The following is a 27,259-nucleotide window of genomic DNA, read 5'->3' on the forward strand; positions in this document are numbered from 1 at the left end:
CATCTTTGTTCGAGATCCTTTGTAAATTTTTAAGTTTTATTTTCAATGACGCCCAGGTAAAGAACTTACCAAATATTTTTTATTAAAGATTATTCCTGCTGTGAATCTGACCTAGCTGCAACAAACATATAGCAAAGTTTTGATTTCTATTTCTATATTACTATTAACATAAAATCATGTGTGCACACAACGCACAGGAAGGAGGCTAAAAGGGGTTAAATATTTTGAGAGATGATTTTTCTTCTTTCCGAAAGGACTGCATAGAAATCAGGGTTTTCTAAAAGTATATCTTCAGAAGTACGTCCTACAGCCAAAGTCCAAAATACGTAAACAACTCAAACACCTCAATAGAAGGAAAAGAAATCCTCAGATTAAGAAACAGGGAAGAGACCTGAATAAACATTTCTCAAAAGAAGACATACAAATGACCAGCAGATATGTGAAAAAATGCTCAATACCAACAATGCATCAGGGAAATGCAAATTAAAACCACAATGAGATATCACTTCATACCTGTTAGAATGGCTATTAGCAAAAAGCCAATAGGTGTTGGCGAGAGAATAAGAATGTGGGAAAATGGAGCCCTTGTACACTACTAGTAAAAATGTAAATTAGTATAGCCACTATGGAAAAAAGTATGAGAGTTCCTAAAAAAATCAAAATTATCATAGAATCCAGAAATCTCACTTCTGGGTATATAACCAAAGGAATTGAAATCAGTGTGTGGGAGAGATATCTGCACTCCCATGTTCAATGCAGAATTATTTACAATAGCCAATAAACGGTATCAACCTAGGTGTCTATCACTGGATGAATGGATAAAAGCAAGTGTGGTATGCATACACAACGAAATACTATTCAGATTCTAAAAAGAAGGAAATTCTGTCATTTGTGACAACATGGATGAACCTGGAGGACATTATTCTAAGTGAAATCAGCCGGGCACAGAAAGACAAATTCTTCTTCACCTCGCTTATCTGTAGAATCTAAAAAAGTCAAACGCATAGAAGTTGTTAGTAGAATGGTGGTTGCCAGAGGTTGGAAAAAGAGGATGGCTGTGATGAGTTAATGGGAGATGTCAGTCAAAGAGTAAAATGATTCAATTGTACAGTAAGAATAATGTTCTATGACACAGTATGATGACTATAGTTAATAAATAATACTTTGCTAGAAGAGTAGATTTTAAGTGCTCTCACCACAAAAATGGTAAGTAAGCGAGTGACGGATATGTTAATTAAATTGATTGAATCATTCCACATTGTATACATATATCAAAACTTTACATTGTATCCCACGAATTTGTACATTTATTATTTGTCGATTAAAAATTAAGAGGCGAGGTGTTGTGGCTCACTCTTGTAATCTCAGTGCTTTGGGACGTTGAGGAAGGAGACTGCTTGAGGTGATGAATTTGAGACCAGCCTGGGAGGCATAGCAAGACCTCATCTCTAGAAAAAAATTAAAAAAAAAAAAAAAAAGAGGGTGTGGTGGCATGCACCTGTTGTCCTAGCTGCTCAAGAGGCTGAGGCAAAAGAATGGCTTGAGCCCAGGAGTTTGAGGCTGTAGTAAACCATGATCATGCCACAGCACTCCAGCATGGGCAACAGAGCCTTACAGCCTTTAAATAAATAAATAAATAAATACATACATACCTACATACATACATACATACATAAGAAAAGAAAAGAAAGTATGGGCTGTATGCGTGGCTCCCTCTTGTAATCTCAGTAGTTTGGGAGGCCGGGGTGGGAGGATCACTTGATGTCTGGAGTTTGAGACCTGCCTGGGCAACATGGGGTGACTCCATCTCTAAACAATAGAAAAATTACCCAGGTGTTGTGGCATGCACCCATAATCCCAGCAACTAGAGAGACAGAGGTGGACAGATTGCTTGAACAAGGTCCAAGTTGTAGTGAGCCATGATTGCATTAGCATGCTCCAGCCTAGGTGAAAGAGTGAGGCTCTGACCAAAAAATTTAAAAAAAATAAAAATAAAAATAAATAAATAAAAATATAAAAATAAAATAATAATAATAATAAATAAAAGTATGCTCCTCAGCCTAGCTACATTGGAGAAGTTTTGTAGTGAGGACAGTGCAGCAATTTCGGAGAAATAACTGACAGAAAAAAAAAAGTAGAAACAGAAAGTACAGAGAGAAAACACAGAAAGTACACTTATTTCTGCTCACTTTTTAAGCACTTGTTTAAAAACATGAATTTCTTTCAACATGATAGATATATTAGAAAACAATTTCAATGTAATGTAAATTTTTTGTGTTTTTTAACATGTAATTTTGTTCCTGAGAAGCACTGGCTAAATACAGAAAACCACACCTGGCTGAAACAAGCCACATTGGAACATGTAAAACACACACATGCCCATTCCTCAAATATCTAAAACTGACCTCAATGTCCCATGTATGTTAGAAATTTGCCCATCGACACCTGTGTTACAACTTTCTGTCTGATTTCAGATACCCTTCCTTCTACAACTTCACAAGAAATGAAAGCCTTTAAGTCTTCTAACACTTCCACAAGCAAACTTCGGCTTTTTCTCAGGAAAAAAAAAAAAAAAAAAATACTTATCACTGTATTTGTGCAATTTCTAACTATTTAACAGATGTAAAACTGTGCTACCATTTTTATTAGCTTTTTTACCTTTATTTTAATGTGACACTGATAAAGTTTTTAGGGTTGTGCCATAAACTTCATTACCCCCATAAGCCCTGTGCTTTTTATTGCACAATATTGCACGGCTCATGATATTTAGGAATGCAAATGCCACGTAGAGCAGAATGGACTATAGAAGAATGGGAAGAACAGAAAGCATCATAAAAGCAGTGAGAAAGATAAAACACAGAGAAAGGGAATGCAGGCAAATGGAAAGAAGTAGTGTAAGTCCAATAACCTAATACAATGTGAGAGTGTGGAGAAGTAGCTAAGCGAATCAAAATTAAAAGAGCAGAGAAAGACAGAGACAATTGCCTTTTTACAGTTGACTGGAGGAATTTCTCAATGTGATAAGGTAGAAGTTCTAATAAATCTTAAACTTGTCTAGTTACTTGTAGACTGTATACAGGATTTGAAGATATTTAAAATTATGGCAAAATCCCTCTAAAATCAGTTGTCATACCTCAGTTATCTCAAATTTGGAAATAACTGACTGGCAATTGATTTCACCCGTCTTTCCTAATCCAGATCTTGAGTGCTGCCTAATGATTATAAACCAGCCTTTCTGAGTTCAATGTACAGATAGCCATGTACTGTAGAAATTCACAATTCCCTTCCTCTAAGAGCAATTCTGAGAGAAATGTTCAGCTCTGATCCTTCAACCAGCAACATTTCCAGCAGAAAGGGGAATAGAGACTCTAAAGGGAGATGTGATTAATGAACTTCAATACACACTCCAACTTTCCCACATATTCATAACATCACTTACCTCTTTTATTAAATAGAGTTTGGCACCCACAATACAGCAGTTCTATGTTCAGATATGGAATGATATCTTCACAGAATTAGGTCTGTAGATTCAACTTGTATCTTAAGAGATAATTTAGTAACCAACAGGGATTCTTGGAAATAATGTTTACATACTATAAATAAAACTACAATGCAATCATACTAAATAATTAAATTCAAAAACATTTCTTAAAAATAGGAGAAACTATTGTATTCTTGGGGTAAACAAATATAATTTGATATGTTTGTACAATGAAAACAAACACCTTACTGATCTCTCCAGTAGAATGAATGAATCACAAAAACATTATGCTGAGAAATAGAAGCTACGTACAAAAGAGTACATAATGTGTGATTCAATTTATTTGAAATTCTAGAAAAGATCACCCTAATCCATAATGGCAGGAAAGCAGATTGGTTGTTGCCTGGGATGGGAGGTGGAATGGGAGAGGTGGGGTTGACTTCAAGAGGGCATGAGAGCACTTCTAAGGTTTATGGGGATATTCTTTATCTTGATTTGGGTGTTTATGAAGGCACATATATTTATCAAAATTGACAGAATTGTGCACGTAAATTGTATGTTACTTGTACATTAATAAATTTGCTTAAAAAACTATAAAAACCTTGAAAAATAAATTTTTATTTTGAAAAATGTTTTATGGAATTGAAAAATCATATTTAAGATTCTAGAGCTCTAAAGAATTTTGGAGAAACTGAGACTCAGGTAATCACACAGAGGTGATCTGAATTAAAATGCAGAACTTTTATTCCCAGTTCAGTTAATTTACCCCTTTACCATATTGCCTCTAATCAGAACATATAAATCAACAGGATAAAATTATACATGCTGGATATTATATATTATATATATAACATATTATATATATAATATTGGTAAATATTTATTCAGTGCAAATGAACGATATTCATTTTCTAATCTGAAAAATGTTTGTTCCAATTCTGTGTACCTGCGCTCCATTAAAATCTTGTTAATGCACCTAACAAGCACATTGCATACTTTTAAATGGGCTCAAGGTAAGATAAATTTAACTAACTATAGAGAGCAATCAGGCAATTAAAATAAAACACTTTTAAAATGCTAACTTTTAAAATTCCATTAAGCAGTAAATGTTCACTGCATAGTCTTTATGCTATTGTGTTGGGATTACCCATGAGAAGATTTTAAAACTCTCAATTTTTATTCTGTAGTGCTTATGAAACTTGTATTTGTAGAAAATATATAATATTTTATTTATTCTCATGACCTTAAATATATTCTATGGTGAGCTTACTGTGTGTCTGAATAATATTAGAATAAAAAGTCATATTAAAACTGTGATTTATATCTTAGAAAAAGATCTTGTTTTTGTTCCAAACCACTGTTAACTTGACTTACCTTTAAAATAAATTGTGGCACTTTAAGTTAAATGACAAATGACTGTATTAAAAGTCAATACTTATTTTAAGCAGCTTTACTGGGATATAATTTACATGCCATAAAATGCAAACTTTAAACATAAAAAGTTCAGTGGAGTTTAGTATACTCACAGAGTTGTGCCACTAAAAACATAAGTTAATCTCACATTTTTTCCACCCCTAGTGGAAATCTCATAATTATTAGCAATCACTCACACACCTCCAGCCCCAGACAACCACTAACTACTTTCTGTCATACAGATTCGCTGTTCTGGACTTTTCACAGAAGTGGAGACACTGAACGTGTGTTGTTTTGTGTCTAGTTTTATGCACTGAGCATGATGTTTTTGAATTTCATTCAAGTACTGTAGCATGTTATCCATACTTCATTTCTGTTATTGCTGAATAGTATTCCATCATGGGGATATATTACATGTTGTTTATATACATTAAGGTTGTGTCCACCTTTTGGCTACTATAAATAACTGCCGTGAACTTTAGTGTAGAAGTCTTTAAGTGGACAAATGTTTTCAGTTCTCTTGGATAGATTCCTAGAGTAGAATTGCTGGAACATATGACAATTCTATCTTTAACATATTGAGGAAATGTTTTCCAAAGTGGTTGCACCATTGTACATTCCTACCAGCAATATATGAGAGTACTAATTTTCCACATCTTCACCAAAACTTATTATTGTTTATCTTTTTATTTCAGGTATTCTAGTGGGTGCAAAGTGATATTTCCTTGTGGTTTGGATTTGCATTTCCTAATGACTAATGAGATTGGACATCTTTTCAGGTATTTATGTTCATTTATATATCTTCTTTGGAGAAATGTCTATTCAAATTATTTGCCTTCATATATTAATTTATTTACATGTATTTTTATTGTTGATTTACATGAACTCTTTACATATATTTGATTCAAGTATTTTATGAAACATGTGGCTTGCAAATAGCTTCTTTCTGTTCTGTAGACTATCTTTTCACTTTCTTTCATGATGGTGTTCTTTGAATTTCAAATGTTTTTAATTTTAAGAAAGTCCAGTTTGTCATTTTTTTTCTTTATGGCTTGGGCTCCTGGTATCATTTCTAAAAAATCAATTCCCAACAGAAAGTCATAAAGATTTTCAATTTTTTAAAGCAGTACATATATATATTTGAAATTACTAATTATCAAATGCAATAAGGTCTCATGTTAAATTTTAAAATATATATATTTTTATTCATTCATAAATATTTATTAAGCACTTACTTTGTGTAAGGTGGAAGATAACAAGTTTTATAATTTTTTAAAAGGTGATAATACATTTCTGACATCACGGCAATTCTATCAAGCAGAGAAGTGATAACACAAATAAGCAAGTATATGCATTGCAATAAATTATTATCATAAAGTTTTATTTTGCTTCATATTTATGTTGTGGGAACAGACAGCAGAGAATATCTTTGTGATATTCTCTGAGTTGGGTCTTGAAAGATTAGTTATTATATTTCAAGTAAAGGAAAGGAGGGGAGTACTTATTCTAGGAACAGAAAATAACATGAGCAAAGGGAGGGGAATATTCCCTGCAGAATAATTGTAAGTTGTCCTGTATGCAGAGCAGAAAACATGTGCTATAAGGAAATGGTAAAATATGAGACTTGAAAGGTAGGGTCAGCATTGATTATGATGGCCTTTGCTTTTCCATACTGAATAGAACAAACTTTGGGTACCAGATAGAATGACAGAGAGCCATCAAAGGTGTTTGAATAGGGAAGTAACATGTATAACTTTGCAGGTAAACTGTTACTCTCTCATCATGAACTTGGTAATTCAGATAAAGCCTTTCCTATCTGTAATGGACAATTTTTGCTTGTTTGTTCAATATCCATTTTTCTTTTTCCCCCTTCCTCACAGTTAGGGTTGCCAGATGAAATATAGGATGTACAGTTAGATTTGAATTTTCAATAAACAATGAAAAACTTGAGTGTAATGATATCACATGCAGTATTTGGGTTAAGCTTATAGTAGGGGAATTGATTATGAAAAGAAAGCATTGAGCCAAACCCTGCAACACAAGCATAAATCATGCAGTTATCTGGCAGAGGAAACAGAAAGATAAAAGACAAACAATACAAGTGGGTTTATGATTTTCAAGGAGGCCAGTGTAGCTAGAATGTACTGTATTAAATAAAGCAAGAGGGTGGGAGTGGATATAGATGGAAATATGATGTGTGTTCTTGAGATCATTTTAAGACCGGCTTTTGTTCAAGGTGATATGAAAACTATAGGAAGGTGTTGAGCAGAGGAGTGACATGATTTCACTCACATTTTCAATGGATTCCTCAGTCCTCTTATAAAAGACAGGACAAAAAAATGAATTTAAGAAAATGAATTAAGAGGTGAAAGATTTCGTTGGCTTAGACCACGGTAGTAGGACTAAAGGTTATAAAAGGGGTCATATTCTTTGAATGGATTGAATGTGATATGTGACAAAAAGCACAGACTCAAGGATGACTGCAAGATTCGTAGTCTTTGATTAGAAAGATGGTGTTGCAATTTTTTGAGAAGAGAAAGTCTGCAGGAGAAGCAGATTTGTGGTTAGGATGGGGCAAAATCATGGACTGGGTTTTGAAAACAAAGTTTTAAATGACTAGTTAGATGTCAAAATAAAGGTGTCAGGCAAGCTGTATAAGCCCACAGTAAAGAATAGTGAGTATATGGATGTTTTCTGCAAGCAATTAAAACATTGGATGAGATCACCTGTGGAGTGAAGTAGGGGGTCATCAAAGATAACTAAGAATGTCTTTGTAGAACTCTCTTCAATTGTTACTTTATCAGAAAGGTCTTTCACCCCTGCCATATTATATATTTACAAAATATGTTTGTTGTCTTTCTCACCTACCAAAATATATATTCCTAAAATTGTTATCTCTATTAAAAGTTTAAATCTTAACTTACATATTATTGTACATTAACTGCAATACAATTGTTGTACTTGGCTGTCAAACAGACTTTCCAAACTCAATATGTTTAAAACCTGTGTTCAGAATGTGCTTCTACCCCAAATATGTTTTGCCTTAATTCATCCCCAACTCAATTCGTGAGAACTTCAGTTTTTCACTTTCTCCAAAAATGGTGGAGTCATCCTTGAGTTATCTCTTTTTCTCCCATCTTTTATATGATCTATGAGAAAAACTTGTTGGCTTTCTTTTCACAAAATATGTGAATGTGACCCACTGTCATGACCTCCACCATTGTCACCCTTGTCTGCATCATCTATTCTCCTTTGAATTACTGTAACAACCTCGTAACTGGTTCTTTGTTTCTAACCTTGTGTCTTATTTTCATTCTTACAGCAGTCAAACTGGTCCATGGTGATACTGTTACATTGCAGTTAAATCAATATTCCCATGATAAATGTTCATAATAATCAGAAATATAAAAACAGCTAGGTCCCACATTACAGCATGAAAGAAACATGTTAATGGTTGATAGAGAAAAACATTCACCTGTCAAATTCTTAAATAATCTGTATAGTTTGAAGAGATGAGATGCATGTATATTGAGTTTATTTTGTGTATATAGAGTTTATTCTTTTCTTTAGAGAAAGTCATCAATTGAAAGTTTTCAAATGTCTTGTTACTGTTGTTGTTGTTCATCTATAAAATAAAGAAGTAACACTAGAGTGGATCTTTCTTCCTGGATGAATTACCAAGTAGTCCTTTTAGATGTGTAAATATAAGTCAAGTAGGCTCCCACATCCCAAGGAAGAATATTTAATAGAACCTGACAAAAAGTGTCTCTTCTACTGTGTCTTGATATTAAGAGAGTGGAGGAGGAAGATATTTGACGTAACCAGGAAACTTCAGGAAGGAGAGGAAAAAACAGCTTGCTCCCCTTTCAATTGTGAAGTTCAATGTTTTTCTAAATTCTCTAGTAGACTGACAATTTACTAGATCACAAGGAGCTCCAAGAGTCTGCAAGGAGAACTTACCATGAGGGAAGTAAGAGTATGAACTTCAACTAGGGTCCAACACCCAGTGGTGGTTCTGGCGTGGAATCTGGAAGACCTTTGATTCAGTCATCTTGATGAATTTGGTAATACGAGTATGAACCTAAACTTCAACTGGTAAAACTTGGAGAATGGAAAATTATTCCTGAAGAATCACTTTGGTAGAGGTTGTCACTATTGCTGGCGGAACTTCCAAACTAGGCCATTTATTGGCACAGGATGTTTTCATTTGGCCTTTATGTCAGTGGGTTATTGCAATGGTTCATGGATGGTATTTGATTTTGAGGGAACACTTGTTTCAAAAGTGATACTTTGAGGGTTAAAAATATGCAACAGCATTTTTTAAAATTTTACTCACTTGTTACTTTGTCACATTTTCCAGTTATCTTTTCATGAATTGTAAACAAGCAAACAACAACAAAAAAACAAACAACAAAAACAAACAAACAACAAAAACAAACAAACAAAACACCTTTTTGGTCTGATCAAGTTTTGAAAGTTTTTAGATAACTTGGGCAGAACAACATTGGTCTCAAGAGGCTGGTACCAGACTTACTGTTACTTAGAGTACTTGGGCTCTCATATATTTTAGATAGTCAAAAAAGAGTTCAACTTACCTGTATCCAGGTCATAAAAATTTTATATGTAAAGAATTGGTGGTAGGCATAGAAATAATAAACACTAATCCAGTACAAGAGAGTTTAATTTCTTTTCTCTTTTTAAAAATTTCATTTCTATGCCGGGCGCGGTGGCTCAAGCCTGTAATCCCAGCACTTTGGGAGGCCGAGACGGGCGGATCACGAGGTCAGGAGATCGAGACCATCCTGGCTAACACGGTGAAACCCCGTCTCTACTAAAAATACAAAAAAAACTAGCCGGGCGAGGTGGCGGGCGCCTGTAGTCCCAGCTACTTGGGAGGCTGAGGCAGGAGAATGGCGTGAACCCGGGAGGCGGAGCTTGCGGTGAGCTGAGATCCGGCCACTGCACCCCAGCCTGGGCGACAGAGCAAGACTTCGTCTCAAAAAAAAAAAAAAAAATTCATTTCTATCAGAGAAGCATGCATACAATTAAAACAAACAAACAAAAAATCAAGTTGTTTATCCCTAGGAAAAGAAAAATAGTTCCAAAAGAATATGTGCCATCATTCTCAGAAAACTAACACAGGAACAGAAAACCAAACACCGCATATTCTCAGTTATAAGTGGAAATTGAACAATGAACACATGGACACAGGGAGGGGAACGTCACACACCAGGGCCTATCGGGGTGTGGGAGAGCATTAGGACAAATACCTAATGCAAGTGGGGCTTAAAACCTAGATGACAGGTTGATAGGGGCAGCAAACCACCATGGCACATGTATATTTATGTAACAAACCTGCACATTCTGCATGTGTCACATAACTTAAAATTAAAAGAAAAATCTGTCAATGAAATCCACTACTTTTGAAAGGGGAGTATATCGTATTCTGATAATACCTCTTAGAAAAGTTGTAAAAGAAATTCCCAATCTGATAAAAGGTATCTACCATTTACTACAATAAGCATCACATTAATGAATAGCATTATTATTAAAGTCTATACTTTTACAAGCTTTATAAGTCTTAGACAATAATAAGAAATGGAAACTGAAAAGGAAGAGAAAATTAAATCCTCCCAATTTGCTTAATTACTGAGAAAATACCAAGAGTATAGCAAACTCTTAGAACTGATAGGTTTGCTAGTTTGCTGGAATCCTTATCAATATTGGAAAATCAATAGCATTCTTATACGCCAGTATTAATTTATTAGGAAAAACATATAAAGGAGATAACAATTACAGTAACTATAAATGCCTAGAAATAAGTCTAATCATCTATAAGAGCTCTATGGGACAAATTAAACAATTTTACTGAAGAACATAAAATAATACATAAATGAATGGAGACATAAGGCATATGTACACATGGCATAAAACAGTATACAATAGAGGCGATAACCTCCCCAAGCTAATTTATTAATTTAAGCAATTCCAGTAAAAATCTTATTGGGGTACAGAAAACGATTCCCCCAAATATGACTTTGGCTTGTTGAGTGCTTTGAAAATTGAAAGGCCTCAGAAATAATCTGTAGAATCAAATCTCTCTCTGACTTTCCTCTCCTCCCTTTTTCTCTCTCTCTCTGGGATGCCCTTATCTGGTTAAAAACACTTCTTTCCACAAGGAATGTAATTGTCTTAAGATTTCCCTCTTCAGGAATCCTGTCAGATTAACCACTAGAGAAGAGGAGAAATTGGGAGTCGTCATGCCAAGACAGACTTATCGCCTGTTCTTCAGAGGACAGCTCCCAGAGATTACCCAGGGGACTTAATCTGCATAATAAAACAATATTTGTTCCTGCGCAGTTTTCCCCCTTACTTTCCATTAATTTGTCAGTCCCACCCAGTTTCCAAAAAGAATCATTTGCAAAATGTCTGCCTCCTGAATCCGTACATATCTCCTATGTTGAGAATATTTAAGCATCAGCCGTCTGGCCCCTCTTCCAGCCTAATACTTTGTAAATGGCAGTTATGTCCATATGCGTGCTAAAATAAGTTTTGTATGCCTTTTTTCGTATTAATCTGCCTTCTCTCAATTCATTTTCAGCAAACCTTTACAGGGCAGAAGAAAATTTTCTCCTTGGCCCCTACAATCTCAACAGGGTTGAAAAATGGAATTTGAAAAGCTGATATTATGATTAAGCTCTCAGAATCAAGATGTATAAAGTTAATAGTTAAAACAGTGTGGTATTTATTTCTTATTCTTGAGCACATAATTACTAAGTGTTCCTCATGTTCTGGGAACTATTCTAGGTACCTGATTTTCATTCGGAATAAAACAAGGATCCTAACATTTATAGAGGTTATTCGCTAACTGGGCTGGCAGACACTACATTACAGACATTATAAATAAGTAAAGTATATAAACACATACTGTATTATAATACATTACTATGTTAGAATATATTACAACATTTGAAAAAAGGCTGGATGGATTTGAGGAAGTTAGCCATGTATCTGGAGGAAAGGCATTTCAGACAAAGGAAAGAGGAAATCAAGAGTCAACAAGAGGCCATTGTGGCTGGGGTAGATTTGGATATGAAGTCAGAAGATAAAGACAGTGAGATTTATGTACAGCCTTGTGTAAGTGGAAAGCAGTTGCAGAGTTTTGAGCAGATGACTGATGTGTTCAGATATATGTTTTAAAACATCACTCTTGTATCAAAATATCACACGAACCATATAAATATAGAATCAGCATATATCCATAGATTCTTTAAAAAAAAAAAAAGAAACAAATTACTCTGATTCATGCTGTTTTAAAAATAATCTGGAGACGGCCCATGGGTGAAGCAGAGAGACCTCATAGTGATTGATTACAATAAATCAGCTGAGAGATGGCAGTGTTTCCCAGACTGATCAATGGAAGTGGTAAGATTCTGGATATATTTTGAAGATAGAGTAAATCAAATTTCTTTATAGTTGGATGGGAGATGTGAGAGATAGGAAGGATGTAAGAGTAATTTCAAATTATTTGCTTGAGCAACTGGAAAGGCAAAGTTTTCATCATGTAAACTGGAGATGATGGATCAAATTTTGTAAGGGAGGATATCAAATAGGTAAGTTTTTGATATTTTAAGTGTGCGATGTCTTTTAGATATACAAGTGGAGATGTTCAATTGTGCCTGGATATATGCGTTTGGTTGTAGGGTCTGAACTAGAGGTAAAGATTCAAAAATTATTAGCATATGAATAGGAGGAGATTGATTGGAATATTGGAGAGAGCGTAGGCAGAGAAGATGTGGAGAGCTGAGCCCTGGGGTGAAGAAAGGAAGAGAAAAAGAGAAGAAACTGAGAGTCATCATGCCAAGACAGACTTATCATCTGTTCTTCAGAGAGCAGATGCTTCAACATTAAGAATTCAGAGGGAGGAAAATAGATGGAGACATAGCCACTGATAAGGTAAGAGGAAAGTGTATGATGGAAGAAAACGATTAACTATGTCAAATACTGCTGAGACATCAACTACAGCAAGGCCTGAGAATTGGCTTGTATTTAGCAATATAAATTTAGTGATGACTGTAGCAGGAGTGGCGTCTGTGCTGTGGTGGGGCAAAACCGTATTGAAATAGGTTTATAAAGGAATTTAAAATGTAGGGCCAAAAGATATATTTTTTTTAAGTTAGAAGAACTTTGTATATTATAAGAATACAGTCGACCAGGGGTACCTAGAGTCCAGGCCATGGATGTGTACTGGTCTGTGGCCTGTTTGGGACCAGACTGCACAGTAGGAGGTAAAGGTGTGAGCAAAGCTTGATGTGTATTTACAACTGCTCCCTATCGCTTGCATTACCATCTGAAATCTACTTTCTGTCAGATCAGTGGCAGCATTAGATTCACAAAGGAGTGTGAACCCTATTGTGAACTGTCCATGCGAGGGATCTAGGTTGTGCACTCCTTATGAGAATCTAATACCTGACGATCTGTCACTATCTCCCATCACTGCCAGATGGGACCATCTGGTTGCAGGAAAACAAGTTCGGAGCTCCCACTGATTCTACATTATGGTGAGTTGTGTAATTATTTCATTATATATTTCAACGCAATAATAATATATATAAAGTGCAAAATAAATGTAATGTGGTTGAATCATCCTGAAACCATCCCCCACCCCACCCCCAGTCAGTGGAAAAGTTGTCTTCCACAAAACTGATTCCTGGTGCCAAAAACTTTGGGTACCACTGGAGTAGACAAAGAAAAAAAATGATGGCAAAAGAAAAAGCAGTAAAAATTGTTGGGGAAATATACTTGATTAAATGTGTGCTGAAGACATTACACATGGTATAACAAAGTTTTCTTTGAGTAGGCTTTTTTTGAAATTTTTGTAAGCCTCATGCTCACTTTAATAAACTCTTCCATTCTCTTAGAAACATGGATAGGTTTAAGACTTTGCTTAAAGTAAATAATCTTATATTTTGAAATTCATTAAATTAGGTAGTTTTACGCTGCCTTTCCCTCCATAGTTCACATTTAATCTTTATTTACTTGTTACCTGTTTATCTCAGATCCCCCTGTTCATGAGCTATGTGATGTTGAGCCATTGATCCTTGCTCTACAAACCTCACAGGGTTGTTTTTACAGAGATCAAATAACACAACTCATGTAAAGACTTTATACCGGTTACTTATCTCATTCCTAAAGACCTATAGCCCCTTTGTTAATGAGGTTTTGAGACAAGTTTGAGAAACAATTTGCCTAACTTTAACGGTCAAGAACTAGCATTCCTTAATTCCATATTGAGGCATATCCAGTAGAATGCTCATTCTGGCATGGGCTATTTCCCTGTGGATAAAGAGCATCTCTGGAAACACTACATACTGCGTTTCTTTCTTGAAGCTCGACGATATTAAGAGTTAAAATATAAATACTATAGTACTTATACTAGTTAAAAATTGTACAGAACAGTATTTCCTAATATACTTCTCCTGGAAATTTCATTTGTTGGGGGAGTGGGTCCCATCAAGCACCCATTAAATTTCTGGGGAGCTTGTGTTTTATGAGAAATGATGAGATAGATAAATTCTACCAAAGTGAGAAAATAAAATTAGGTCAATTGAGGAACTTCTGAATGAAAAACTTAAAAATTCTCCTGGCCTTGCTTAACAGATCAGACAAAACAAAACAGAGGAAAAATAACTTGTTCTTGTGTACATCACCAAAAGACAACAGATTCATTGGCACAAAATGAACCCTCCAATTATGTTAATAAATAAAGGTAAATGAACAAATTTCCAGTCAGCCAGTCTTTTAAAGTCTTTGGAAATATCCTTCTTCAGAAAAAAAAAAAAAAAAAAAGTTTATTCTGAGTCCCTCAAATCCTTATTATACTTATTATTGAAGACAACAGAGTCGATTTCACTTCATCTTTCCATCTAATAAGGTCTTAGTTAACACACAATAATCCAGCCACTGCTCCCTGAGAGATTTGTTTTGAACCTAATGAGTTTCCACACAGCATTAAAAGATTTTTATTTTTGTCATGGCATATAGAAGATTCCAGACCTTTGGTTATGTGCTTCCTCTCCAACTCAGCTTCTAGAAAATTGATATAACTTCATGTATATATGGCTAAGCCACAGAATAGCCTAACTCTACTCTTTTGGCCCCTTTTCTAGCCAATCTTTGAACCACTGGGCCAGTCCAGTCCATGTATATCACTGGACCTCTTCTTTCCAAGTTGGCAAATTCATAAACTCCATTCGGTTTGGGGTTTCATTACTTGACAATTCAACTGAAGAACAGAGGAGAATCATGCAAGTTGTTATGTTTTATTAGGAATTAGAGTACAATATATGGGATCAATACACAGAAAAAAATATTCTGTGAGTGCAATCCAGTTGTAAATAAGCCCAATTATAACTATTTTTGAGAGAGGGAATCAATAACGCATAAAATGAGCTACAGTTGACAAGACTGAAAGAACGGTTGTTGGGAGTAGTTGACATGTATTGAGGAACACATAAAAATGAACAAAATGTAGTCAATATATTGTAGACATGCCTGTGGATGACTTTTAGTTAGAACTTAGTAAGAATCATAAAAAGAATGGCATTAGTGATAAATGATGTTTATTGGTATTTTAAAATAGGGTGAGATATATTGATAAGCCAAACTTTTAACTGGATAGCTGACAGGTTTGCGTGAGAATGTGTAAATCTCATACAATGATATCTCAATATTTCACAATAGCATGATAGAATGAAATCCTTTGTCTTCACTGAGGATCACATTGCTCATAGAGCTATATTGGCTTGTTCTAAGTACCTATTTTTGCCATTGGTTGTTCATTCTAAAACAGCATTATGTTGCTAAAAGTCCACAAAACCCTTAATTTTGACAAAGGCATCACTTTGGATCAATATCCTTCATGAACAATAGTTCCACAATGAAAATACTAGACAATTATTTATTAAATGTACCCATCTGAGGATTATTCTTGCCACTGATTCTTCATTTTGCTTTATGTACTTTTTGTCCATAATTCTTCTATCTGACAAGAACTAAAGAACTGAAAACATGCAAACAAAAATCTATTTCTGATTTTACATTTATTCAGCTTTCACATTTCCATATTACTGTTGCTTAAATTATTATGTTGCATTTTATTTTAATTTAGAGAACAGTCATGAATAAATGTCAGATTCAAAGAGGAGAGAAGAATAAGAGCAACAACTTTAAAAAGGAAGCTTTAACTTAAGTTCACTTAGTAATTAAGCTTGAAGTGGGAATGATAAACAAAGAGGCCTGGGAGGCAAGAAGAGGCCAGCCAGCTTGGGAAGAGCCTCACGTGACATGCCAAGGATGTGCCTCATCTGTTGTAAGGTCATTGAAGAGTCAGTCAACTCCACTCTTCGATCTGTGAAGAACTAGTGTCTCAGTCACTAATACGTGACATGTACAAAAATTCACTGCATATAGTTAAGTGTGACTATTGTTTTGTGAAAGCTTTTTCATATTGTTGACTCCTTGTATTTCTCAGGCCTCAGTTCAAATCCCAGCATCTTAAAAAGATCTGCCTCTTTAATGTCTTCACCACTCACCTTGTACGGGTCCCTTGGTCATATCTACGCCCTTTTACACTGTGTATATTTGTTTATTGCCTGTACCCTCAACTGTCTTATTCATCATTATATTCCCATCACCTAGAATAGGGCCCATTTCCTAGTACCTTTAATAAGGTTGCCACTAAATATTTATTTGATTGAAAACACAGTATTAACAAATAGAATAAGCATTCATTGCTTGTATACAATGTGCCTAAGATGATGCAATTTATTGAATATAGTGTTTCTATTCTTACAACTCTGTAAGTTGGCAAGACTATTTTATCTGAAACTGAGACTCAGGAGTGTTAAAGGGTAAGGTTCACACAGCTAGTAGTTGGCAGAGACAGGAACTTCAAATCGCTATTCCACATTGCCTGTCTGACACCCCTCAATGAGGATTAATTAACCTTATTTTTAAACTCTAATATTATTTTTGATACCACAATATTTATCATGTTTTATGATATTAATTTGGGCATGTTTATTTCTCGCTGTAGATTCTTACCAAATTTATTACAGACTATATCTTCTGAATCTCTACCATATCTAATATTTTACCGATTCACATCAGTTAGCAAATATTTGCAGTTGACAAAATAATTGGAAGTACAGATTATAGAAGTAATAAGCATTATTATCTCCTTTACAAGAGCGGCATGTTTACTTTTTAAAATTCACCAATTAACTTCCATCTAGAAAGAAATAGGAAAAAGTTATTAGAGCCCAGTTCTGAAAAGGCGGAATTTAGTGTTCTGAAAATTTGTATTATCCTGTGAATATTTATATTCTTCTAAAACAATCAATTACATTTAAGATCACACAGAAATATTTAAACTCGTTTCAGTTAAGTGTTTTTTCTTTTTATTGTTTTCTTTTAAAAAGGCTGATAATAATTACTAGACTTTTCCATGAATAATAAGGCCTATTTCAGAGTGCGTTTTTATGAGATTATTTTTGTCAACTATTTTGTCAAACATTTCTTAATCCACTGACATAAAACATCTTCTGTTGGCTAATCACCCACCTTGACTGTGTAATTTAAGTAAATTAACTTCCCTAAACAAAGGGTAATCCTTCCGACTAGGATTTAGAAGTCATTTTCTTAGCTCTATTAATATCTAAAAATTGTTTTACGTTTTTGTCTTGATCAACCACTTTTCAATTTACACACTAACATTACAATCATCATTGATAATCTGCTAAAATAATATTCTCTTTTCTTTTGTTTGAATATACCTTTTTAAAAGTTCTCGATTAAAAAATAAATATTAGGCTTTAAATTACAATACTTTAACAACTTGTTTTATAGTATTAATATACTTCGAATAATCATGTCATGGAGGATGATTTTTATATTAAAAATGCTCTATATTTTATGTGTATAACTTGGAAGTATTTATATAAGGACAATGAAAATAATAATCAGGATACTGTTGTATGTTTTATCAAGAAATGTCAGGTAAAGAAACGTGGTATAGCTGAGCACGGTGGCTCACACCTGTAATTCCAGCACTTTGGGAGGCTGAGGTGGACAGATTGCTTGAGCTCAGGCGTTCAAGACCAGCCTGGGCAACATGGTGAAACTCTTGTCTCTACAAAACATACAAAAATTAGCCGGGCATGGTGGCTCGCGCCAGTAGTCTTAGCTACTTGGAAGGCTGAGATGGGAGGATTGCTTGAGCCCAGGATGGGGAGGTTGCAGTGAGTCAAGATTATACCACTGCACTATGGCCTGGACTGTCTCAAAAAAATGTAAATAAAAATAAATTTTAAAATGTGACATAAATAAAACTAATTATTACAACACTTTATTGGATCATCCTGAGAAATCAATCACAGGATTAATATAAATTGAAACACAGTTTACATATTTTTAACTTTAGACTAAATATATATGACATATTGTACATATTTTAGGTTCACACTAAAGGATATGGGCATGATATTATACATGATAATAATATATAATTATTCTAAAGCATTTAGAAATCACTCTTCTTGAAATTCAAGGAAGCTGAAAAAAGGAAATGAATACCAGTAATCGTAATGTTTAAAAACCTTTAGTTATACCAACACAAGAAGTGATTGACTTAGCATTGGCACACAATTTCTTTTCTTCACTGGCTGAAATGCCTTCCCTAAGAACTGGAAGTCAAAGAAAGTTAAAGACAAGTGCTTTGGGTCACCAATGACTCAAAATCCTCTATATGTGCACTTATATCTGTGAAGATCAATAGAGACAAATATCAATTATGCATAAATACTCATTCTAATTATGTAACCAGTTCCTGAAAAATAATCTGTCATAAACTGTTTTACATTCTCTAATGTCTGCATATTCAAATATTTAGTGGTTATATTGTTAGAGTAAGTAGTTAGGCAACCAACAGGTGATGATGGTCAGGTGGCTGTTAAACTCTCTCTGTAAAACAATGATTGGTTGCTGCCAGTGCCAGGGAAAGACAGTCTCTAATAAATAGAAAACATCTGAATCTGGTGATCAGCAGTTTCCAGATAAGATCTCAGGAGTCGGGCGAGTGGACTCAAGCATGCGCACTGAGAAGCAAAATGGCAGCGTTTAACTGGTATAGGAATAGAACATTCCTCTAGGAACACTCAACTGCTAAGGGAAAAAGGCCTCCAGTGAGCATGTATACAACTTGAGTAAACAGGCTGTGCATGCGGCCCCTCCCAAGTGCTGACAGGCCACTGCACATGCAGACAGCCCACCCCAAGGGAAGAATCAGGGGAGAAGTACCACAACCCCAGAAGCATGCTAATGTATAAAACCCCAATTCAGAGGTCAAATTGCACACTTGAATCTCTTAAGTTGCCCATTTGGCCATTTTCCAGCTGTACTGTATTTCCTTTTGTTCCTGCTCTAAAACTTTCCTACCCTAAAACTTGCCTTTGTCTCTCCCTTTGCCTCATGCCCACAGTCAATTTCTTTCTTCTGAGAAAGCAAGAATTGAGGTTGCTGCAGACCTGTTTGGATTTGCTACTGCTAACAATATCTTGATGAAAAAATATTTGAAAAAAATATATATGTGCGAGCATTCCCTGCCCTCCCCCTCCATAAGAAGAATGCTTTAAGTATGAAGTAATCTGGTAGAAGATAAACAAAATCTCAAGTTGTTTATGTCTGAGAAAGGTATATTTCTTCATTTCTGGACTAGATTAGCATAAATACAGCATTATTATAGAAAACAATAATTTGTAGCCTTCTATGAAAAAGACTGGATGACCATAAAATCCATTTTTATAACGAACCAATTGTGATTCTATAATTCTCTGAGGAGAGGTATACTACTAATGACATAATTAAAATGAAAGAGCAATATCAAATTACACGTTGGTTTCCTAAACTGAGTGTAGAGTGAAAATGCCTTATTAAAGAGCTTGGTGGTATATCTACTGAAGCAGTATCAGTTTATTTAGTTGAAGGAAAGAGGAATAATTTTATTCTAATCTCAGATACAGCTGATGAAATATGTCAAATTGTAGTTTACGTTTTATATTTAGCTTAAGATTTCTATTAAATACATGGCTAAAGGCCAAATTTGTGGTCTTATATGAAGGTCTGTTCATTTGTCAGCCACCAGAATAGAAGCTTCTTTCTGGAAATTCATCTGATTTATTTATTTTATTTTGATTTTCTACTTGAAGGAAGAAACATAAGAAGTCCCTCTATTTTTTCTAACCACATAAGTAAGGAAATGATAAACTTAATTTATAGTAAGAATTCTGATGCTATTTATTGTATTGTCCAGTCACTTGCTTCTTAACGGCTAGGTTTTAGAAACTCTTGACATTTTCAATTACAGCAATTTAGCTAGCTGATTCATGTGGTCTTCATTTAGGAGCTTAAGAATCCAAAGATATAACTTGTTACAGGCAAATGATTCTCCTGAGTTTCCAACACAGGATGTGTGAATGCCTCTGTGTAATTTTCGTCTGATTCTGGACCTGCCAATAACTTACTTCTTCCTCTTGTGTTGGAAAGAAGTGGTCCTGCACAGAAACCTTTTGTCTTTTGCTAGTGGAGCAACAGAGTGCTAGTTTCCTTTGAGTGAGACTAAACTTCACCCAAAGGGAGAATCATTGCATTATAAAAAATGGTAAAAGTCCCATGACTTCACATATCATTTTATGTTATCTCTCATTAACAAGAGTACCGCTGAGGCCTCAAACAATGCAGGAAAAATACTAATCAAATAAAAGTTTGCCAACAATTTTTGTAGTCATAAACAACCAGTAAGTTACCAATTGTATATTATATCACTTACAATTCAAAAGTGTTGTTTAGGACTTAAAATAGTCCTGCCTATATATGTACTTATATGTATATGCCATATATATACACACACACAATGTGTGTATGTGTACTTTAAATTATATTATTTATATATATTATAAATTCAATTCTATATAATTGAAATACTTTTAAGAGAATCAATTAAAGCAGGTAAAAAATTCAAATATGTGTATATGCATACACACAACATATACACATACGTATTATATTTAAGAGAATCAAAATAAGAACAAAAAATGAGAAAGGAAATCATCATAAACCTTGAACCTTTGACCAAAGAATCAACAAAAACTAAAAAATGTTCATTATGTGGTTTTTATATTTCCTGTCAAATGATATAAGAAGTAAAATTTCCATGTAAGAGCATGTAGTGTGTGTCATACCTTCTCATGGACTTTCTGTCCAGGTTCCATCCCGTCAAGATGTTCTGATTCTGTGGATCCCTCGCTTGATGCCATTTTTCTTTGTATATGAACATTTTGTTCACGCAAGGCAACAATCTGCAAAATAAAAGCACTATGCCTTTAAAGTCTAAATAGAACATAAAATAAAAAAAGAAAATGAATTTACTACAATGTGATTAAGAACTAATGAACACTAAAAAATAACCAGAAAGTGAACATTACATTTTAGTGAATTATTATTCAAAATACATATTTAAATGTAGGTCACCATTTTGAATAATATTTATAAAACTTCATAACATCTCTGCCAAGAAGAGATTAAAGCACTGTGAAATTTACTGAAGAAAATATTTTCTAGTTGGAAGTGCATCTAAATCAATGATATATTTGTATTAATGTGCCGTTAATTCAGAAATTATTTTTTAAATTAATTTATAGGATGTAATAAAAATGGTTTTTGGTCTCTATTTTTAAAGTATACAAGAAACATAAATAAAACTATTGAAGGTTAAAGACTATGAGCACAGCAATTTCACCTACATTGACAGCCCATCTGCAGTTTAATATAAGCAGATACATAGCTGGACTTAAAAAATATTTTGTAATTCTGTCATGAGCATGTATTAAATTTGTCTTATTATTATAATTTTAATGTCCATTATTTTACCAAATTTAGTTAATTTGCAAACACAAATTCAGAAAGCAGTTAATTCTTGCAGACTTTCAGCTCAATTTTAATGACATAATTATTTCAATTAAAAAACAAATTATCGGGTAGTTATAGCATAAATGATCATAGTAATATAGAGAGTGAAAAATAGTGCTTCAGTCTTTTTAAAATGGTGTTTTAAAATACATTTGTTATATATATATGTATATATATACATCACTTTGAAAATATTTTACATTATATTAATGCTGTAACATTTATTTCATGGCATATTTTATTGTATTATCAACTCAGATGTTAGTCAATATTAGTTCTGGGAGAAATAAATGTACATAGTATTTAATGCACAATAAGATCTTAATAATATTAAATTTACATGTGGAAATTACAAGACCAACGTGTCACAAGACAAATAATCATTGACTGAAAAAAACATGGTATCAAGGGGTTGGGTGTTTGCCCTGCTACCTGACACTACTTCAATGCCGTATCTACCACCATGTGTCCATGACATCAGCTGATTTTGCTATATGATCTCTGGTATTTGAGCATTTGGTATATCCTTTTCTAGGTATATGTTCTTCTCTCTCATATAACTGTAATCACCAAATAATTGGCTCCCTCACTCTTACTCTTATTCATCTGCAATCTATTATCCACAAAGCAGCCAGGTGCATCTTTCAAACTTAAATTATATTGTGTAACCCCTCAGCTTCCTAAAAAAATTAATGTTTGGCCCGACGCGGCAGCTCACGCCTATAATCCCAGCACTTTGGGAGGCCAAGGTGGCCAGATCACTTGAGGTCAGGAGTTCATGATCAGCCTGGCCAACTGGTGAAACTGGTCTCTACTAAAAATACAAAAATTAGCCAGGCATGGTGGCGGGCACCTGTAATCCCAGCTACTCAGGAGGCTGAGCCAGGAGAATCCCTTGAACCCGGGAGGTGGAGATCACAGTGAGCCTAGACTGTGCCACTGTACTCCAGCCTGGGCGACAGAGCGAGACTCTGTCTTAAAATAAAATAAAATAAAATAATTTAATTTAATTTAATTTTTTTTTAAACTAATGTTTTCCCAGCTTATTTAGCCAAAATTTAAACTCCTTAACAAGGTCTATACTGTCCTATTTGACCCCTTTGCTTCAGCGAGACTGGCCTCCTTTCCATTCCTCAAACATACCTGTCTCTTACCTACACAGAGCTGAGGAATTTGACGATCTTCCTGTCTAAAACATTATTCCTCAGCTATCACAGGGGCACAACACAATGCCATCTTTAAAAACAGCTGAGATACCACTTCTCAGAGTGAATGTGTCTTGTCATCAAACACTTTTTACAATATATCCCTATTTATTTTTGTGCATGTAGCACTCATTAAAGTTTATTATTCCATTTCTCCACTTCCTCATTTTGCTTATTTATTTAGCTAGCACGAGTCCTAATAATATCTCCCGAGAAAATAATTTTCAAAAGAATGCTTCACTGAAAACAGCATTTTCATATGAAGTAGCACAATAAGTTATTATGTGCAGGGTATTCACTAAAAATGTGTTGAATTAAATAATACATGGATATGAGAAAACAAAGATCTGAACCTAATTAATTCAAAAAATAACAAAAGATAAAGATTTGGAGGGTACACAAAACTTCAGAAACATTCTTTTCACATTAGTCAACATGGAAATAGATTACATCAAAGGAATGACAAGAATTAAAAAAAAAGCTCCTAGATATATTATTATTATTATTTTTAGACGGAGTCTCGCTCTGTTGCCCAGGCTGGAGTGCAGTGGCCGGATCTCAGCTCACTGCAAGCTCCGCCTCCCAGGTTCACGCCATTCTCCTGCCTCAGCCTCCCAAGTAGCTGGGACTACAGGCGCCCGCCACCTCACCCGGCTAGTTTTTTTTATTGTTAGTAGAGACAGGGTTTCACCATGTTAGCCAGGATGGTCTCGATCTCCTGACCTCGTGATCCGCCCGTCTCAGCCTCCCAAAGTGCTGGGATTACAGGCTTGAGCCACCGCGCCCGGCCGATATATTATTTTTATATTTCACTCCTAACATGTTGCTTTTTGCATAAACGTTATGTTACAATTGATATATTATGAGATTTTATTAATCATAATGTTTAAAATATTCAAGTATCATTTGTTGACATTCCACTAGAGACAACACCTATGACTAACAGAAATGCTAATACAAAGTACCAGGCCATTTAAAAATTATATGCTTTGTTCTATTATTAATCTATTCAGAAGTGAAGGGAGACATTTAAAAACTATTTAAAGAACAAATATAACTCTCAGTTTATACATTAGCTTACATTTGTTTAATAAACAGATGACTTTCAAATATGTCCTGGTGCCTGAAATAAAGCAAGCCATCTATAAAAGTTTATTGAATGAATCAGTGAAAAGATGAATTAATGTCCCTATTAAAAATAATCAAGAAATCAAATTAATTCAGAAAAAAAGTACAAATATAATTGAGCCACTATGATTTTTAAAATTCTAAACTTCAAGTTTGCTACAGTGTATACATGACAATTAGTTCCAAAAAAGACATATTTTTCAACCACTAACATGCTAACTTTGTTTTGTAAAAATGAATCAAGTCCAAAAATGTTGGCTCTTGATACAGAAGAATGAATATGACATACTCTATATTCTCTACCACTCTAATATGCTATTTTCCCCAATAACAAATTATCCTGGGTAGTTATGAAACCAAAGCTTCAGCACCTGATTTAATTGTGGGTGTTAATAAGTGGATTCTTTCTGACACTGGGGAAAGGGGGGAAGTTAGTAGTTCTCTTTAAAAAATTCACCTTTTGGGGTTAAGCATTTTCTTCAATTTGTTTTAAAGAGTGAAGAGTTCACCAATAAATCACTGGAGCCTAAGGTAGCACAGACTTCTTTAGGAAATTCTCTTAGCTGGTTTGAGAAGTGAACACAAGAGATGGCTAGGAAACCAGCTTGGGACAGTAAATAGAATGAAAAGCAGCTGATGGTCTCAAAATATTCCCTGGGCTCTCCCTGAGAGGGAATGTTGTCAGAGGGAGGGCCCAAGCAATTTGCCTACAAGAAAACTAACGTAGGTCTGGATGCCTCACTGCTAAACAACATGGCCTACTTGCTATCATTTAAATGTCCCCTCCAAAACTTATGTTAAAATGTAATTGCCTTTGTAATGGTATTAAGAGGTCAGACCTTTAACAGGTTTTAAGGGCCTGAGGGCTTTGCCCCCATAAATGGATTAAGGCTGTTATCTCTGGAGTGAGTTATTTATCACTGGTGTAGGTTCTGGATAAAAGGATGGAGTTTGTCCCTCATCCTCTTTCTGTATCATCTCACATGCTTTCATGCCCTGCCATCCTTCTGCTATGGGATAAGGCATCATAGAAGCTCATGCCAGATGCCAGTGTCATGTCTTGGACTTCCCAGCCTCCAGAACTTTCAGAAGTAAATTTGTTTTCTTTAAAAATCATCCAGTCTGTGATATTCTGTTATAGCAACACAAAACAGACTAAGACACTACTCCAAATATGATTACATGTTGAGTAGGAGGAACCACTTATGTACAAGTCCTGTTGTTTACCCAGTTCTTATATAACTGTACTGAAAAACCCACTATGTACAAGCACTGTGCTAAACTAGTTTTATCTACAAAGGGGGTATGATTCATGTTTAACAAATGATCAGATTAAGATAAAGACAGATTAATGAGGAGAACTGCTGTGGTTTGAATATATGCCCTCCTCCAACCCCCAACATTTGTATGTTGAAACCTAGGGCCCAATGTGATAGTTTTGAGAGGTGATGTCTTTAGGAGATGATAAACGGAATTAGTACCAATATAAAAGACCTCAAGGGTACTAGCTAAGTAAACCTTTTGCCATTCATCTTCTGCCATGTGAGGACACATTGTTCAGGGTGCCATAATGGAAGTAGAAGGCAGTCCTTACCAGACACCAAATCTGCTGATGCCTTGATGTTGGACTTTCCTGTCTCCAGAACTGTGATAAATATTTCCATTGTTTATAAATTATGCAGTCTCAGACATTTTGTCACAGCAGTACAAATGGACTAAGAAGTAAGAGTGAAATAAAACTTAATTCCATATCCTTATACTTCCTAATTTGTAATACTGCCTCAAATGGCTCTGCTTTTACATTTGCAGTCTACTAAATCAGGAGAAGTTAATAGCGGACTGGGCTAGGAAGCATAAACATTTTATTTCCAAGGGCTGATATCCTTGCTGGAATCCTTTGTACATCATTAAGATTGGACGCCTCCCTGGACAGATTCATATGGAGGCAAAGTTTTGCATATATTTTCAGTGAGTTAGCAACCCACTGAAGGCTCATGGAATGCTGTTCAAGATAAATATTTCACAACTGTGTTTTCTGTTCAATCATCATTTATCAAGTGTCTGTTGACATTTGCTTTTAGGTATCCCTTCACATTTCTTTTGATAATAACATCTTATATTTTCATTGGAGACTTTCTTATTCTAATCCCACAGACTGTCAATCAAGGAACCAAGAGCCCATGGAAAATGGGTGGGCACATGATCCAAGGCAGGGAAATCAGAATATTATTACTTTACATGTTTCTGGCTGAGCTATGGGAAACTATTCTCTCTATCTACTAAGGAAGGTAAACTGGTAGAATATGAATGAGGTACTCTTTTTCATTAATTCATACACATGCAGAAAACACATGGAAGAGATGAGGCCCTAATAAATTGCTTCTGGTCCTGATTCTAGGCATCCTTAAATCATTCCTACCCTTGGCATTTTAGTAATATGAGCCAAGCCCCAAATTTCCCCTTTTGTGCCCAAACTCATTTGGAATGGTTTTCTGTCACTTGCAACTAAAAGTGACTTGCAAATGCATCAGGAAACATGGAAGACAATACAGAGCATGCAATATCTAAGTGAGGATTTTAGAGAATGACTAAGAATTTACCAGACAGACATGGCAGAAGATTTTTTAGGTGTACAGAAGATCACAGGCATTTTGTGTTTCTACCACTTTGTGTTCCTAGCACTGTAAGTTGTTTAATATTCCTATGGCAAAAAGTACCTGGAAAAAGTTGGAAGACTGATGGGATTAGCAAAGTTAAAGTGCTTCAACTAAATCTCGGGCATCTGTGTGCTTTTTCTCTCTGGCTTATTGCTTTGTCTTGATCCTTATTTGTGTTTTCTGGTTGCTCATAAGCTTATAACAGCCTGACCCATTCCTTCTAGGCACTCTCAAACACATCATATTTTCTATTGGGAGAACCCACTCCGGATAGTTACGTGGGTTCTTATCTATTTCTTTTTTTTTTTTTTTTTTTTTGAGACAGAGTCTGGCTCTGTCGCCCAGGCTGG

At 34.8% G+C, this 27,259-nt stretch overlaps 1 protein-coding gene across 8 annotated transcripts in view; it reads right to left on the reverse strand.

Moving 5' to 3' along the window:
- The window catches only part of PPFIA2 (protein tyrosine phosphatase, receptor type, f polypeptide (PTPRF), interacting protein (liprin), alpha 2), a 514,858-nt gene that overhangs the window by 130,264 nt on the left and 357,335 nt on the right, over positions 1 to 27,259 (reverse strand). For all 8 annotated transcript variants that reach the window (XM_011934119.1, XM_011934124.1, XM_011934121.1 and 5 more), the window contains one exon: positions 21,193 to 21,309. In XM_011934119.1, the coding sequence (XP_011789509.1) occupies positions 21,193 to 21,309 (117 nt within the window). The remainder of the gene's footprint in view (positions 1 to 21,192; positions 21,310 to 27,259) is intronic.

This window comes from Colobus angolensis, unplaced genomic scaffold, assembly GCF_000951035.1.
Source record: "Colobus angolensis palliatus isolate OR3802 unplaced genomic scaffold, Cang.pa_1.0 Scaffold131, whole genome shotgun sequence".
In the NCBI taxonomy this organism is placed as follows: domain Eukaryota; kingdom Metazoa; phylum Chordata; class Mammalia; order Primates; family Cercopithecidae; genus Colobus; species Colobus angolensis.